The following is an 18,823-nucleotide window of genomic DNA, read 5'->3' on the forward strand; positions in this document are numbered from 1 at the left end:
AAGGACTTTGTCATATATATACCTACTGGAGTTCATATAAAGAACATCCACAAAATGTAATATAGATCAATATGGACTTTGAACTTTGAGGTTTGTATACCAAAGCCCAAGACAAATTTTTTATGATTCCATATAGACAAAATAGATACACATGTGATAAGTACTATTATTTATACAGGGTTATGGGAGATAGCTCTTAGTACAAGTTGCCCCAGGGACTAGTCCCATTGCCATCTTGGAGTCAGGAAGGAATTATTTCCCCTCTGCGGCAAATTAGAGAGGCTTCAGATGGGGTTTTTTGCCTTCCTCTGGATCAACTTGTAGTTAGGCAGGTTATATATAGGCATTATGGTTGAACGTGATGGACGTACGTCTTTTTTCAACCCAACTTACTATGTTACTATGTTACTATGTATTAGGAAGGTGAATAAGTTTATCTGTTACAAGGACCCCACATTTCAAACTGTCTGCTGCTTGCCCGGGGCTAGGGTTCAGCATGTGGTGGAACAAGTAGACAGATTATTGGAAGGGGCTTGGGAAAACCTGGTGGTTGGGATACACATTGGCACCAATGGCAAAACTAGAGGAGAGTTGGAAGTCCTCAAGAATGATTTTGGGGGCTATACTGTACCTTGTGTCGGAGGAATGGGGAAAATAGAAAAGGGGTATGTTTGTTCAGTGGGAGAGACTTAGCTCCTGTTGCAATTAAAAAAGTTTGGGGAAATACTTGATAATGGGGAGGGTTAAGTACCCAGACATGGATACCAGATATTGACTGGAGCAATAGTACTGCCAGGACAGTCAATGGAACAAATTTATGCAGCTCAATAAAGACCATCGAGGATGTGCTAGGCAAATCCATAATGGAGAAGGAGCTTGGGGACCTTGCAGATAATAAACTTGGCTGTAGCAAGCAATGCCAGTAACAGATGGAAGAGCAAACAGGGGTTTGAGCTGTATTATAGGAGAAGGTCATTATTGCTCTTTACAAAGCACTTGTGAGGCCCCACCTAGTTTTGGTCTCCAGTGCTCAAATGGGGTATTACTAAATTAGAGAGCGTCCAACGAAGGGCAACTCAGCTGATAAGGTTATGGAAAGTTATGAGGGAAAACTGACCAAGTTGGGGTTGTTTACACTGGAGTAGTCTGTGAGTGCCTTACTGCTTTCCTTCATGGTATGTTGATCCATACAACCTTTTTTATGACAACCTCCCCATTTGGAGTGGTGCCTACTTCATGAATAGCAACATTTTTGGCCAATAATAATAATTCACAATTATTTGTGATTTTACTATAAAATCAATCTTTACGATATCATACATCATATAACACCACTATAGAATAATACACTTGAACCCTTGCAAAAAAAATAGATATAATTGATATACTCACTTCCTTTGAATTGTGTTGGCTGCCCAGGTTTTGCTATTTGCAGGATCCATTCAGCTAAACACAAATGTACATAGTATTTATTTTGTAGGTTACAATAAGCAAATATGGCTGTACATTATATGGCTGTACATTATAAAATATTGTAGATTTTTGATTACCTGTAGGCAATGGCTCTCCTGGTTCTATAAAGATAAAAAAACAAGAAAGGTTACCAAAATATCAGTCTAGCAAAAGGTTATGAAGCATTTACTATTGTTTCATCATATAATTGGCATGGGCATAAAACTACATTAAATAAGAATTCCAAGGAAACATCGTATCAACAAGGACTGAAAAAACTGTATCATTGGAATAAGTTGGAAGTAGAAATTAGAATTCTGGAATAAAAGTGATGTTATCATTATAGGGATTTATAATGTCGAACTGCAACCAACTTCAGCAGAAAAGTTTTTTTTTTTTCCCCCTTAAGTGGTAATGAAGGTTAACAGTTGGAAAAAAATACAGATCAGTAGTGATGAGCGAATCGGTCCCATTTTGCTTCACTGAAAACAATTTGCCAATGGCGAAATGTGGAAATTTACTACAAATCCATGCCTGGCGAAAATATTCACTCATTGCTACAGATCAGGTCTGAATTACAGATTATTTTTACATGTCCTTATCTTTTCCTTTGCCTTGCCCTATTGGGTTTATTTCATGGTTAAATGATTCCCTTTTCTCTGTAATAATAAAACAGTACCTGTACTTGATCCCAACTAAGATATAATTACCCCTTATTGGGGGCAGAACAGCCCTATTGGGTTTATTTCATGGTTAAATGATTCCCTTTTCTCTGTAATAATAAAACAGTACCTGTACTTGATCCCAACTAAGATATAATTACCCCTTATTGGGGCAGAACAGCCCTATTGGGTTTATTTCATGGTTAAATGATTCCCTTTTCTCTGTAATAATAAAACAGTACCTGTACTTGATCCCAACTAAGATATAATTACTCCTTATTGGGGCAGAACAGCCCTATTGGGTTTATTTAATGGTTAAATGATTCCCTTTACTCTGTAATAATAAAACGGTACCTGTACTTGATCCCAACTAAGATATAATTACCCCTTATTGGGGCAGAACAGCCCTATTGGGTTTATTTAATGGTTAAATGATTCCCTTTTCTCTGTAATAATAAAACAGTACCTGTACTTGATCCCAACTAAGATATAATTACTCCTTATTGGGGCAGAACAGCCCTATTGGGTTTATTTAATGGTTAAATGATTCCCTTTACTCTGTAATAATAAAACGGTACCTGTACTTGATCCCAACTAAGATATAATTACCCCTTATTGGGGGCAGAACAGCCTTATTGGGTTTATTTAATGGTTAAATGATTCCCTTTTCTCTGTAATAATGAAACAATACCTGTACTTGATCCCAACTAAGATATAATTACCCCTTATTGGGGGCAGAACAGCCCTATTGGGTTTATTTAATGGTTAAATAATTCCCTTTTCTCTGTAATAATAAAACAGTACCTGTACTTGATCCCAACTAAGATATAATTACCCCTTATTGGGGCAGAACAGCCCTATTGGGTTTATTTCATGGTTAAATAATTCCCTTTTCTCTGTAATAATAAAACAGTACCTGTACTTGATCCCAACTAAGATATAATTACCCCTTATTGGGGGCAGAACAGCCCTATTGGGTTTATTTAATGGTTAAATGATTCCCTTTTCTCTGTAATAATAAAACAGTACCTGTACTTGATCCCAACTAAGATATAATTACCCCTTATTGGGGGCAGAACAGCCCTATTGGGTTTATTTCATGGTTAAATGATTCCCTTTTCTCTGTAATAATAAAAAGTATCTGTACTTGATCCCAACTAAGATATAATTACCCCTTATTGGGGGCAGAACAGCCCTATTGGGTTTATTTCATGGTTAAATGATTCCCTTTTCTCTGTAATAATAAAACAGTACCTGTACTTGATCCCAACTAAGATATAATTACCCCTTATTGGGGGCAGAACAGCCCTATTGGGTTTATTTCATGGTTAAATGATTCCCTTTTCTCTGTAATAATAAAACAGTACCTGTACTTGATCCCAACTAAGATATAATTACCCCTTATTGGGGGCAGAACAGCCCTATTGGGTTTATTTAATGGTTAAATGATTCCTTTTTCTCTGTAATAATAAAACAGTACCTGTACTTGATCCCAACTAAGATATAATTACCCCTTATTGGGGCAGAACAGCCCTATTGGGTTTATTCAATATTTAAATGATTTATTAGTAGACTTAAGTTATGGAGATCCAATTCTGGAAAGATCCCTTATCCGGAAAACCCCAGGTCCCGAGCATTCTGGATAACAGGTCCCATACCTGTACCAATTTGATAAGTCGCTCATAAACTTTCACTGTATTGAAATTAATTCAACAAATCAGATCAACAAATCATTTGTCCAACATATGTACTCACTTCCTTCATATTCGTCTGGTACAGATGTCTGTTCTGTTTCAGTGATCCATTCTCCTATACACAAAATAAATATAGGATTTAAAATGTCAAACAGTAGGTTAGTCATTCTGCTCTATAATATACAGGACTTACACTTCATAGCAAGTATATGTGTTCATTAGGGATGCAGCAAATCCAGGATTTGGTTCGGTATTCGGCCAAGATTCTGCCTTTTTCGGCAGGATTCGGATTCGGCCAAAGCCCCCAGTCCTGGCCGAACCGAATCCTAAAAATCACGTGACTTTTTGTCACGTCAACTCGGAAGAAATTTAACCCTTTCCAAAACCGATTCGGTTCGGTATTTGCCCGAATACTTTAGGAGGGATTCGGGGGTTCTGAAAAAATGGATTTGGTGCATCCCTAGTGTTCGTGCTGCTTATTAGAAAAGCAAAAACGATTTTCGATGTAGCGCTCTGCAGCTAAAGTTCATGGTGAGTCTCTATGTTCTGTTGTTTTAATTGATCAGGTTAATCAGTGTTAGGCTTACCGTCAATATCCGTTGGAGATATGGGTCCTACAAAGATAAATGATAGAAACTGTTATCAGCTGTACTGTGTATATCTCTTAATATGGCTATATATATATATATATATATATATATATATATAATCACTGATAATCTTGGGAATAAAGCTTGTCTAATAATGTACTATAGAGGCCTTAAGCCAATAAGTTATTATTGTTTTTTAGATACAGGTAATTTAATCTATTTTAGTCTTGCTGTAAATACAAGAAAACCTTCATATTGGCGTCGGACTGGGCCACCGGGGTATTGGGGAAAAAACCCAGTGGGCCCTGGTTGCCCAGATCTGATCCCCCCAGGCGCTCCCGCGATCTGCCAGTCTCCCTCCCCCAATCCGCTGGTCTCCCTCCCCAATGTCACAGGTGAGTTTCATTTAGCTTGGGGGAGGGGGGTCGGAAGATGTTGGGGGGCCTCTGCAAGGGGGAGGGTGAAAGTGGTGGGGGCCATTGGGGGGTGCAAGGCCCCCTGAGGCAAAATCCCTTGCAACCCTCAGTCCAACCCTGCTACGTTTCAAATATTTAAAACTGACACATTTAAAAAATATTAATTCAATATCCTGATTTACGACAGAATGTGAGCAGCAAAAATAAAGGGTAAGTACATGTGTTTCATTTTCCGTTTGTTGAATAATCTTCTGGGAAAGTAAATATGTATAACGTTGCAGTTCAATCCATCTTTATCTAAATAACTTGATAAGTATTGTATGAACACATTATGTGGCATAGAGTCTTTATATACTTACTCCCTTCATAGTTTCTTGTCTCTGATGGAAGTTTGACTTCCATGATCCATAATCCTAAATTTAGCAATAAAATATAATTATTAGTCAACCTTCATATTAAATGGGTAAAATGCAATGCAATCGAAACAAAGACAAAAATGGAAGAAGAAATCAAGTAATTCAAGGGTGTAATATGGTTTATAAACAGGGTCGGACTGGACCACCGGGTTACAGGGAAAAAGCCCGGTGGGCCCTGGTGGCCCAGACCCAATCCTTGTTCCTCCTCCCCTGACTCATTTCACTTACATGCCCCCTATGGGGGGTTAAGGGGGTGCAGGGGATGCACCTTGGGGGTGCGGGGGCACCTTGAAGTTTACAATACACTATGGGGCACATTTACTAATCCACAAATGGGCCGAAAGCGTCCGAATGCGTTTTTGTCATAATGATCGGTATTTTTGCGACTTTTTCATCACCATCGCGATTTTTCGGATTTTGTTCGACTTTTTTGTTGCCGTTACGACTTTATCGTATATTTTCCACAACTTTTTCGGCGCTGTCGCGAAAAAATCGGATTGGTTTTTCCACCGTTTACAATTGCTCAATACGATAAAGTCATGACGGCGACAAAATAAAATCGCACAAAATACGAAAAAACGCGACGGCGACGAAAAAAAACACAAAATTTTCATTTCCAATCTGATTTTTTCCCATTCGGGATTCGGATTCGTGAATTAGTAAATGTGCCCCTAAGATTTTTTTCAGGTTAATTTTCTTGATGTTCTCGTATACAAACATGGAGGTAGAAACAGATTTATATGTGGAACCAATGGATAAAAAACCCCTGTTACTATACTCTTCATATCAAGAGATCAGTGGCTAAGAGGCTGGATGGAATGGAGATCTGTAGATAGAGGATAAACTAGGAAGGTTTTGAAAAAATCTAAAGGGGAAGTGATATCCTGTCCATTGAATAGTGAGTTTTAAAAAAGGGCAAAAACAAGTGAGCGCTTATCATTTGTGGGTATAATAGTCTGTCCAGACCAATTGGGAGGATAGTCAGTCAACACTGGAATATATTCAAGGTTGAATTCCCTAGTGTGATAGAATTTCAAACCCCCCCCCATCTCATATAAAAAGGCAGATCACTGAGAGACAATTTGGTTAGGGCAGATGTTGGCTCGGGTAGAGTATCAAGACAACAATACCCAGGGGTCTGAATAAAGAGTACAAACTAGGTAAATAATATATGAGTTTTGAAACCCTCCTCAAAAATGAAGGTTTCAGCTGAACGGAAGAAATATCCCCACATAATATCCTTATACCCAATATCCTTATACCCAATATCCCCACTTAATATCCTTATGCCTAATATCCCCACTTAATATCCTTATACCTAATATCCCCAGTTAATATCCTTATACCTAATATCCCCAGTTAATATCCTTATACCTAATATCCCCAGTTAATATCCTTATACCTAATATCCCCAGTTAATATCCTTATACCTAATATCCCCAGTTAATATCCTTATACCTAATATTCCCAGTTAATATCCTTATACCTAATATCCCCAGTTAATATCCTTATACCTAATAACCCCACTTAATATCCTTATGCCTAATATCCCCACTTAATATCCTTATACCTAATATCCCCACTTAATATCCTTATACCTAATAACCCCACTTGATATCCTTATACCCAATATCCCCACTTAATATCCTTATACCTAATATCCCCAGTTAATATCCTTATACCTAATATCCCCAGTTAATATCCTTATGCCTAATAACCCCACTTAATATCCTTATGCCTAATAACCCCACTTAATATCCTTATGCCTAATAACCCCACTTAATATCCTTATGCCTAATAACCCCACTTAATATCCTTATGCCTAATATCCCCACTTAATATCCTTATGCCTAATATCCCCACTTTATATCCTTATACCTAATACCCCCACTTAATATCCTTATACCTAATATCCCCACTTAATATCCTTATACCTAATACCCCCACTTAATATCCTTATACCTAATATCCCCACTTAATATCCTTATACCTAATATCCCCACTTAATATCCTTATACCTAATACCCCCACTTAATATCCTTATACCTAATATCCCCACTTAATATCCTTATACCTGTATATTTTTGCCTGTGTATTAATAACAATAATTAATTTGCAACAACATTTGATAATTACCTTTTCTTCCAAAAAGAGGAACAACAGGTCCTAAAAATACATTTAATAATACATTAAGTAATGTTTGAAATAATAATACAATTGTGTAATATACAGTAATAACAATTCAGTTTTATAATATATTGCAAAATGTTTAGAATTTAATTGTTTGACTTTATTTGATCTCTTTCAGTAGGACTTTTCAGGACAGGTGACAGGTGTATATTTTCTATTATTTTGATTTTTTACTACACTCTCAATTTTTTCTTTTGCAGCAATGAAGGAATCACGAGTTTCTTGTGATTGTGAAAAAAGATTCACAAGATTCTTCTTAAAAATAAAAAAAAATCAGGCAAAAATACAATGTCATAATCAGTTAAATCAGTTAATTTGCTACATGGAAAGAATTTAATGACATATGTGCTGTAACGTCAAATAAATCTTGTATACTTACTCGCTCTAAATTTCGTTTTTTGCCCTGGCTGAGCAAACTCTATAATCCAGTCTCCTAAAAACATAAATCAATCACAGCAATTAAATATTTGTGGTAAAAGAAGAAATCGAAAAATGATACACATTATAAAATATATACCTTATTGTGTCAAAGTGTTTCACCTTTTGACATGATCAGGGCTTTAAAATTCAAGCTTTTTTAATACTTCAGCACATTTTTGAGATGGGGAGACATATTTATCAGAATTCGAATTTGTGCATTTTTGAATTTTTTCATTTGAAAACCTTACCAAACTTACGGTTATTTATAAAAAAACAAACAAACCCTCAAATATCAAAATCTTAATTTAAAAATATTAATGAAAAAAAAATGAAATTTGAAAATTTTGCCTAGGACAACTCCCATTGATTTCTACATGAACTTACCAGCTTTTAGATGCCAAATTTTAACAGTTGAGTTGTTTTGCGCTTAATAGACCTTGAATGTTCACATTGCTGAAACGCTAACTTGAGAGCGTTTTACCGCAAAGAAACTCGAATTGCTTTAAAAACTTGAATTTGAATCTTGATAAATCTGCCCCTTAGAGTTGTTTTTTTTAAACGGAAAAAAAATGTGATTTTTGATAAATCAATCTATGTGAGTACACAAGGCTGCATATATTATTAGGGGTTTAAAAAGATGGATGTATTAATTACCTGATGGAGATGGAGCTCCAGGCTCTAGTAAAAAAAAGAGTAAATGAAATTAGAGAGTAGTAGACCTGTGTGTTAACACCTACCAATCTCTGAGAAAGGACGGCTATTACATCATACAATATTTATAGCAATACTCTTCTATCATTGATTTTTCAAATCAGTTAACATACATTTCTGTGCTTTTATGAATACGTAATATTATAAATAGGATTAGTAAATCTGAACCAATTATTCTTTTTTTTTTTACGAGCAATAAATCTGCCACTTAGTCTATTTCCTTTACTCTGCTTGTTGCATTATCTCTCTACAAATTTCTGATGTAAAACATTTATTACATTGAAGAATACAATGTACAATTTTCCCGTAGCTAATTCTTTATTTTGCTTTCCATTAGTATATAGTAACAAGCAAATCTCCCATTTTGCTTTGGCACAAAAATGTACAAATCTTTGAAAGGATTCACAAAACGCAGATAAATTAGTGAAATGCCAAAAATGTTGCGTTGCAAAAAAAAAATGTGTGTGCGTGTTTTTTTGATGCGCAACATTTTCAGTGTTTCACAAATTTTTTGCCGTTTTTCCTCAATTTTTTACACATATAATTTTCTTGACACGGGCAACAATTTTTCCCACAGAAAAGTTTGTCGCTCGTTTTATGTAAAAATTCCGCCAATGGAGAAAAGTGGAAATTCGCCGTGAATCCGTGCCTGGCGAATTATTTCACCCATCACTATACATCATTTTTTTAAAATCCCAATCTCCTTTCTTTCTATGGCATCTGTCAGTACAAGATTTAAAGATTCCCTAAAAGAACTAAGAATTTCTATACATAATCAAAGCAAAACTGATTGTTGCTTATTTGTATTGGCTTTATCAATCTCTTATATATATATATATATATATATAAGTTGCCATTATATTTTATGTTTGTGAGCAGACTTAACATTTTCACTTACCTTTTTCATATGGGGTTGGTAGGGTCGGCCGATCTGTTTCTACCGTCCATTCTCCTAAACACAAGTATAACAATTTGAAGACAGTGATCCGAGTTGTAGTTTGTTTATTTTTTTTGCTCATTAACAAGACTATTACTTTTTATATGGAACCTATGGGACAGATTTATCAAAATGGCAATTTAGAGCTTAATATATTAAAACTCACCCCTTTCCTATGGGATTTTAAGAAGTGTATTTATCAGTAAGTGAAAGTTAAAACTCACCATTTGATAAATACACTTCAAAAAATCCCATAGGAATGAATAGAACATGGGAGAGTTTTTCTGTAGTGAGCTTTAATCTCACATTTTGATAAATCTGCCCCTTAATCTATAAAAATAATATGCAGGAATTTAAAGATCAAAACATATTAATAAAGCAATGTTAGACTTTAGGTTAGGGTTTAAATTAATCCGGAATGCTTTGTGACACAGGAAGCGGAAGAGATTTAAAAACTGTAATAATTAGGGGTACTATTACTAAAATTCATCGCGATTCGTCTAAAACATCACAATAATGCTGGAATTATTTGTATGAAAATTTTCGAAAGCATTGTTAAAACTTGAAAAATTTGAATTTACATGGACATTCGTTTCCATGAATCCTCTATTTTTCCCCAAACAGGAAGTGCTCCAGCAGCCATTTTAGGAACATTGGCAATATTGACAATAATGTGTTTAAGTTTCACTTGAAACTGGGTGAAACTGAAAACAATGATGGGATTAACTTCCCCTAGGAAAGTGTGACATAGAAAACAATGAGGGGATTAAGTTCCACTTAACTTCTCCTTGAAAATGTGTCAAGGACAGGCTGACACTGACTATTCTATTCCTCTACTATTCTAAGCCTTAGGGCTCAATGGTACTTGACAGATCAAACCTTTTGAATTTTGTTTTACAGAATTTTGTTTTTAAAGTTAACTAAACATTAATAAATCCCGAATTATGGGAGTTATTTTCGAAAAACACAATTTTATTGGGGGAACTATAACAAAAAAATCGAGTTCTAGTAAAAACCCATTCGTAAATCTCGAAATTATCTAGAAGTAAGAAAAAATCTGACTTAATCTCAAATTTGCTATGTGCTACTTAATCTTGAATTTAAAGTAACATGATTAATATTTGGGGACAAAAAAAATATTTTTCAGAAATTTTTGTTCAAATTTACAGTACCTTATCTGTTATAGACTGAAAATATGTATTCTTAACTTACCATCTGTTCCTGCAATTGGAGCCGTGGGTCCTAAAAAGAATTAATCAGATTTAAATATCAAACACTAATGGCAATGCAGTAAAATTATTGTATCTGTGATTGGGTACAACTCGGTTCAGTACAAAATTATTGGAGGTCTGAAACCATTTACAGTGTTATCTTCTAACAATGTACATTATTTCTTACACAAAGTCATAAAGGTATCATGCACTTGGGGCATTTAAATTTGCACTGACAATTTTCATTTCCTTTGGAAATAAAAGGGGGCATAAAATCACCTTCAGAGCCGGGTAAAAAAAAATACCCCAATGAGATGAGATATAAAGACTAACATCAACGCCATTTATCTGCAGTTCTTCTGGCCAAACATGCAGTGTTTCTCATTTGGTTTTATCAATTATCAATAGCTGTTTATGATCAAACCAAGTCCTTTCATTGCTCAGACATGGATTTTAATATATTGGGTAGTGATAAGCAAATCTGTCCCATTTCGCTTTGCCAGAAAATTTGTGAAAAGACAGAAGATTCCACAAAACGGCGAAAAATTTGCAAAAAGCGTTTGTTGCACAATTTTTTTTCAACCACGCCTATTTTTGCATGACCTTGATCAATTTGACACTACTGCACCTAATTTGACATGACCATGCCCAATTTGACTTAACCACACCCGATTTGCCTATTCAAATTTTCCGCCGACGTTTCACAAAATGGTGTAATGCAGAAATTCAATTAAATTAAAAAAATGGCCTTCTGACTGTGCATGTAACATGATAAGAAACTGCATTTCATTATTCAGCTTTTTCCAGCACCAGTAAATGGCTGACGTTAATTAGGTTGCAACCATAGGGCAACAGGATGTTGGGTAGGCACCACAGGGCACTGAAGCTGGTTAGTGATGAGCAAATTTTTTCGGCAGGCATGAATTCGCAGTGAATTTCTGCATTTCGCCATTGGCAAATTCTTTTTTGTCCGTGGAAAATCGTGCGGAAAAATTAATCGCATGTCAAAAAAAATTGGGTAAAAATGGGCAGGGTCGTGGCAAATTGAGCGCAGTTGCTTCAAAAAAGATGCCTGCAACAAAAAAAGATGCGGGAGACAAAAAAAAGTCCCGCGACAAACACATTTCGTTGATTTTTCTTTTTGATTGATTTTCTTTGAATTCAAAATTCAAATTTCATGAATTTTTTCGGCGAAGCAAAATGGGACAGATTCGCTCATCACTAGAGCTGGTGGCTCTCCATCTGGGATCAGTGGCACAGAACAGCAATATACAGTGGGCACTTGGGTCTTGAAAATATCAGCCAAATCAGATGCATCTAGGGATGCAGGTGAGTCCCTCAATGTGGCACTTTGGTAGTGACTTCCAAATTGGTTTAAATCTGACACAAATGGGAAAATTGATTTGTAAGTAACAGACTTTAGCCAGTCGACCATGAACCAGTAGAGCGAATGAATTCCTGCTTATCATTAGATTGTAATTCACCACAATTCATAAAATGAAGATTATATGTACTTACGTCCTTCAAATTCTAATATTCCTGATGGTGTCTTCACATGTATCAGCCATATTTCTAAAAGCAAATATAAATGGTTTTTTTCCCATTAAAAAAAGATACTTACAAGTATAGCAAGGAAATACTTCTACTGATTATTTAAAGAATGCCTTGGTACATCGCCTAATATCTAGCTAAATTTTTGAAAAGTATATAAATCATTTTTGTAGTATGTGTGTATATGGAACTGTTGTATGATTATTGGAAGGTGAAGCCTGTAAAGCAATTGGATGTGTTGTGAGTGCTTGATTTACACTGTAAAATAACAAAGTACTAAGCATAACGTGACAGATTTTTTTTAACTCTACCACTAATTTTTTTTTGTAAAACGAAACTATTGCAACTAAAACCCGGGGGCACATTTACTAAAATTTGTTTTTTTCTGGCCTCGAAAGTCGTACAAACTCGATCATTGCTGTATTTCTAAAATGTCCCGAAAATGCTTGAATCGTTCAAATGAACATTTTGAGTTTACATTTGAAAAAATGAATTACATTTGAAAATTTTAATTTTTCGAATTTGAGTTTCAATGGACATTTGTTTCCATGAATCCTCTTTATTTTTTCCCAAGCAGGAAGTGCTCCAGCAGCCATTTTAGAAGCATTGGCACTCTTTGAAAACAATAATGTTGTTAAGTTTCACTTTAAAGTGGGTGAAACTGAAAACATTGATGGGATTAACTCCCCTTGAAAGGTGTGAAATACAAAACAATGAGGGGATTAATTTACCTTTGAAACTGAGTAAAACAGAAAACAATGATGGGATTAACTTCTCCTTGAAAATGTGTCAGACTGTCTCTGACTATTCTATTCCTCTACTATTCTAAGCCTCCATAGGACTCAATGGTACTTGACAGATCAAACCTGTTAAAAGTTAACTAAACAATAATAAATACTAATACTAATAAATCACGAATTATGGGAGTTATTTTTGAAAAACTCTAATTTTTCTGGGAATAATAACAACAAAAATTGAGTTCTGGTGAAAACCCACTTGTAAATCTCGATATTATCTAGAAGTAAGAAAAAATCCGACTTTATCTCATAATTTCTTAGTAAATGTGCCCCCTGATGTTGGTTTTGAGAGTTTGCTGCTTTCATTATCACTTATGGGATTATGAATTCTTAGTAGTGAACATACAGTGGAAATTGCATGTGGGGTTTGTACTTTTAATTATTTTTTCTTTTAGACTTTTTGTTTTTCTTTTATGAATTACCTCGCTTGCCAGGAATTGGAGCCTTCGGACCTGTAAAAGGATTAAAAAATTATCAGTCATATAAACTGTAACTACATTTTGGTAAATAAAAAAAGCCATTTGTATAACCAGATTCCCATCGACATTCCTAGTATGTTCTGCTTCAGAATATTTGAAATCTGGTTTCATTGATTCCTGACACCAGGGACACATAAGGGCTAATTTATCAATTTTTGAGTTTGTGAATTTGAGTTTGTTTTTTAAATTGAATAAACTCTTAAATCAAATAGCCGCTTATTTACTAATAAGAAAAACTTGTTTGAATAAAAAAAACTCAAATATCTCGAATTTTTCTAGTTCACGAGCTTGAAAAACTCAAAAAATTTGAGTTTGAGAATTTGCCCATGACAATTCCCATTGACTTTTATAGAAATTTGCAAGCCTTTAGATGGTGAATTTTTACATTCAAGTTTTGGGTTTTTTTGCACTTAATAAATACCAGACATTTGCGTTCCTGAATCAAAATTGGGATTTGAATGTTTTTTTTCATTTTGAGCACAAAAAACCTTGAAACATGAAAAAATTAAACTCAAACGTTGATAAATCACCCACTTAATGTCAAATGGCAAGTTCCTATGAAATGCAGCTCTGGGGACTATTGTCAATGTCCAAGTGCCTTAAAACCCACCAAGTTGAAAAGCAATTTGAGTGATATTCATACCCAATGTATATGCATCAAAATGTATTTAAATACCTTAATACCTGTCTAGATAAAGTGGTACATATGTAGAACTGGGGTTCAACTATAGCTGATAGACACCAACATTGCCTCCCCATTCTAATAGCAAATTGTATTTGATATACTCACGTCCTTTGTATTTAGTCGGCTGATCATCATGTGCTAATTCTATGATCCAGTCTCCTGAATATATAAACATTATTGGTCGTTAGAGTAAGCAATAAGGATGGCTATGACAAACAAATAGTAGAAGTGACTAAAGTGAGGTTCACTATTTTATTATTAAAAAATGGAGTTTATTTTTTCAAGATTCTACAGGGGTAGATTTATCAAAGTGTTAGAGCACACTAAGGGGCACAAACTTGATCATTGTTGTATTTATAAAATGTCACAATAATGCTTGAATTGTTTAAACAAAAATGTCAAATTCTGAATTTTCCGAGTTGAAAGCATTGTTAAAAGTTGAAAAATTCGAGTTTAAAAAGATGTTCGTTTCTATGAATCCTCTTTATTTTTCCCAAACAGGAAGTGCTCCAGCAGCCATTTTAGACGCATTGGCAAAACAATCTTGGAAAACAATAATGTGTTTAAGTTTCACTTTAAACTGGGAGAAACTGAAAACCTTGACATTTTTTATTTAACAAAAAAGTTAACTAAACATTAATAAATCATGAATTATGAGAGTTATTTTTAAAAAAACTCGAATTTTTCTGGGAATAATAATGAAAAAAAACGGTTCTTGGTGAAACCCCCCTTGAAAATCTTGAAATTATCTAGAAGTAAGAAAAAATCCAACTTTATCTCATAATTGCTTAGTAAATGTGCCCCTTACTCACTTCCTGTTCATTCCTACTGGATTTACCCATTGATAAAAATGAGAGTAGGAAGGAATAGAAAGTGGGTGAGTTTTTCTGTGGTGCTCTCTTATTTCACTCTTTGATAAATCTGCCCCATAGTCTTAATTATTGAACATTTTTAGTCTACTTTCATTTTCTTTACAAGTTATTTTTTTTCTCAAATCATAAGGCGAAGAAAATTACCTGTAGGAACTGGTTCTCCGGGTTCTAGAAAAAAAGATAATAATAATAATAAAGAACAGTTATATATTATATATGAATAAGTCAATATATTTTTCACACATGTAACTGCATGTCTGCATAATGAATGCAACCACTGTCCCCTTCACTAAATCTAAATAAACCATTTTCATATAAATATAATTTTTAAGTAGTATGGGCTATTGGGTAATCCTAAATAGAAAACTGCCATTTTAAGTACTAAGGGCCGCCCCCTGGGATCATAGGAGTCACAGTGCACACAAACAAGCCTAGGCACACATACATGCTAGGCCCCATCAGCCAATGAATGGGCAGAGTTCTCCTACCACTACTGCACTACTTCCTGTTACAGTTAGAGCTGCATCACTTCCTGTCAGCTGATCTCTGAGGGAGCACACAGCCCATCATAAAATGTCGGCTCAAGCGAAAGAATGTAAAAGGGCAATATTTACTGATATATATATATATATATATATATATATTTGTTCTGGATCTATCTCATTTAATCATATTTGCTACATTTTTCGATAAACCATAAAATCACTGGATCAATTGAAACTGATCAGTCTATAATAATGTTTAGTGAAAATGGGTCATAAGAACAAATGAACATTTATACATTTATTTTACAGTTTCACAATCTGCTTACCCGTTATATGATAAATTTGACTTCTATTTCATAAATTAATTTTATTATAATTATACTCACTCGGGTCGTATGGCACTGGCACAGTTAGCTGCTCTGTTTCTATGGCCCAGTCACCTTAATATAATAAATACATTGTTTATTTAGTGCTTGAAGGAATCATTATCTGCCATAAATCCCAAATACACACAGACATAGCTCATAATTAGTGATGAGCTAATCTGCCCCGTTTTGCTTCAACAAAAAATTTGATAAACTTTCAAAAGATTTGTGAAGTGGCAAAAAAATTAGTTAAATAGTGAAAGTGTGACCTAAACATTAACAAATCTCAAATTATTTAAGTTATTTTGAAAAAAAAATTGAAAAATCGAGTACAAAACCCATTAGTAAATCTCGAAAATATCTACAAGTAAAAGGAAAAATTTGACTCTTTCTCAAAATTAATTTGCACATTTACTAAAACTCTATAATTTCCAATTTTGTTTTTAATTTTCAAACTCAACTAGACTCATTTCCTTGAATGTCTAACAGCTGCTTAACAAATCCAATAGGAATAGTCCGTGCAAGAAAAAGCCACAGAAAACTTGAATTTTTCGAATTCTCGCTCCAAAAAATGCGACTTTTCCAAATTGTTGTGCAAAAACCAGCATTAAAAATTTGAAACCTCTGAAGTTTTGAGACAAAAGAAGGATCTTCCAGGAAAGTGAAGGGACATCTAACTTCTACATGAACTCGGAAAGTTCATGAAAAATTTAGACACATAGGGGCACATATACTAAGATGCTATTTTTTCAAAGTAACCACAATAATTTCTGTAGTTCTAAAATGTCTTGACAATGATTTTATCCTTTGTATGAAAATATCGCAACTGCATTCAGAAAGTCACTAAATTTTTGGGCCAAAAAGTTATAAATGTAATGACAATAGTTGTGGCTTTGGGAGCCTTCCATAGCACTCGATGGCACTCGACAGATCAAAGTTGGTGAAAATATAGTCCCGATGAAAGTGTAACCAAAGTGTTAATGAATTTCTGAAATGTTAGTATACTATTCTTTGTGCAAAATAGGATTTTCTCGTGGAAATTTACCGAAAACCACAAGAAACTGGTGGAATTTTAACAGAAATTTTGCATACATTCATGAAATGTTCTATAAATTAGAAAAAATACAAATTTATCTGAAAATTGTTTAGTAAATGGGCCCCATAGTAAATCTTGGACTTGACTTTTTGCACTAAAAATCCAATTCCAGAAAAATAAAATTCTGATGGTTAGTAAATGGGCCCCTAAGTATTTATATTTTATTACATTTCAAACATAAGCCTCTGTCTTTGTTAATTTATAACTATTAGTTTACTTGTGATAAAACAGCTGAACATTCCTCTTACCTTCTGTCCCTGCAATTGGCTCTGTTGGTTCTAAAGGGCAAAAAATAAATTATTGTATAAATAATTAAATAAAAACCTCTATTTGTTTTATTAAGATTTGAATCCTGTTAAAATGTTATTAAGCGTAATTGAAGTTGGTTATGCAAAGACTAAGGGGCTGATCCACGAATCCGAATCCCGAATAGAAAAAAAATCGGATTGGAAACAAACATTTTGCTACTTTTTCGTATTTTTTGCGATTTTTTTCGTCGCCGTCGTGACTTTTTCGTAGCCGTTACGACTTGCACGAATTGTTGCAACTTTTTCGTATTGAGCGCTAGTAAACGGCGGGCAAACCTTTCCGATTTTTTCGCGACGGCTACGAAAAAATCGCGACAATTCACGCAAGTCGTAACGGCTAAAAAAAAGTCGCGACAATTTGTGAAAAAGTCGCGAAGGCAACGAAAAAATCGCAAAATACCAATCATTATGATAAAAACCGCATTTGGATGCTTTCGATTCGTTCGTGGATTAGTAAATCGGCCCCTAATATTGATTATTAACTCAGACAAGCTGTACACTAGAGCCCTATGTGGTCCAATCATTGGCCAGCTCAATGACTGAACATGTCTGCCTATGTTTAGGTAGCTTTCATCTGTTTAAAGATAAATTCTAACCTATAAAAGTGATTGTATATACTCACTTCCTTCATACTCCTCTGTTCCAGTAGGCTGAGTCACTCTTATAAGCCATACGTCTACAAATACCAAAAAATGATTTGTGCTATTACATAATGCAAGTCACAGCTTAAACCACAAACACATAATATGTGATAATTATAGTGCTGAATATTAAGAATGCACCAAATCCACTTTTTTGGATTCTGCCTAACCCCCAAATCCTTCATAAAAGATTCGGCCAAATACCGAACTGAATCCAAATGCTAATTAGGTTTTGGAAGGGTTAAACGTCGTGAAAAATTTTCAACTTCTGTGTTTATATGACAAAAAGTCACGTGATTTTTTGGATTCAGATTCGGTTCGGCCAGGACCGTGGATTTGTCTGAATCCTGCCAAAAAAGGCCGAATACCGAAGCGAATCCTGGATTCGCGCATCCCTACTGAACACATAGCTACTATATATATTACATTAAAGTTGAGATAAAAAATAAAAGGCAATTAGATATTTTTTTATACTATTTACATATGTATAAGGTGGAGCTTAAGTAAAGTGATCATTGGAATATTTATCACCTTTTTTTCCAGGAAGTGGAGCCACAGGTTCTACAAACAAAAACAATAAAAAACAATTTTGAATTCTTCAGGATTGTAGAAGACTTGATAACTAGAAATATTATATATCTCAAATTCCTCAGTAATTTGATCACATGTTTGTATTAAAATGAACCATTAGTGATGAGTGAATCTGTCCCATTTTGCAAAAATTGTGAAACCGCTGAAAAAGCGAATTGATGTCAACGGGCATTTTTATAGATATATTGCGGTTAAATAAGCAAATGGAGATATTTCCAGTCATCCCAGAGGAATAATTACTAACACATTGGGGC

The 18,823-nt window shown here is 34.5% G+C and overlaps 1 protein-coding gene across 1 annotated transcript in view; it reads right to left on the minus strand.

Moving 5' to 3' along the window:
- Positions 1 to 18,823, minus strand: part of LOC116412020 — a 388,305-nt gene that overhangs the window by 86,546 nt on the left and 282,936 nt on the right. Inside the window, exons 260-277 of the mRNA XM_031905216.1 lie at positions 18,510 to 18,539; positions 17,960 to 18,013; positions 17,278 to 17,307; positions 15,955 to 16,008; positions 15,228 to 15,251; positions 14,317 to 14,370; positions 13,470 to 13,499; positions 12,218 to 12,271; positions 10,701 to 10,730; positions 9,450 to 9,503; positions 8,495 to 8,518; positions 7,800 to 7,853; positions 7,367 to 7,396; positions 5,174 to 5,227; positions 4,396 to 4,422; positions 3,870 to 3,923; positions 1,551 to 1,574; positions 1,393 to 1,446 (exon numbers count right to left, since the gene is read on the minus strand). Coding sequence (XP_031761076.1) covers positions 1,393 to 1,446; positions 1,551 to 1,574; positions 3,870 to 3,923; positions 4,396 to 4,422; positions 5,174 to 5,227; positions 7,367 to 7,396; positions 7,800 to 7,853; positions 8,495 to 8,518; positions 9,450 to 9,503; positions 10,701 to 10,730; positions 12,218 to 12,271; positions 13,470 to 13,499; positions 14,317 to 14,370; positions 15,228 to 15,251; positions 15,955 to 16,008; positions 17,278 to 17,307; positions 17,960 to 18,013; positions 18,510 to 18,539 — 735 coding nt within the window. The remainder of the gene's footprint in view (positions 1 to 1,392; positions 1,447 to 1,550; positions 1,575 to 3,869; positions 3,924 to 4,395; positions 4,423 to 5,173; positions 5,228 to 7,366; positions 7,397 to 7,799; positions 7,854 to 8,494; positions 8,519 to 9,449; positions 9,504 to 10,700; positions 10,731 to 12,217; positions 12,272 to 13,469; positions 13,500 to 14,316; positions 14,371 to 15,227; positions 15,252 to 15,954; positions 16,009 to 17,277; positions 17,308 to 17,959; positions 18,014 to 18,509; positions 18,540 to 18,823) is intronic.

This window comes from Xenopus tropicalis, chromosome 7, assembly GCF_000004195.4.
Source record: "Xenopus tropicalis strain Nigerian chromosome 7, UCB_Xtro_10.0, whole genome shotgun sequence".
NCBI classification, from domain to species: domain Eukaryota; kingdom Metazoa; phylum Chordata; class Amphibia; order Anura; family Pipidae; genus Xenopus; species Xenopus tropicalis.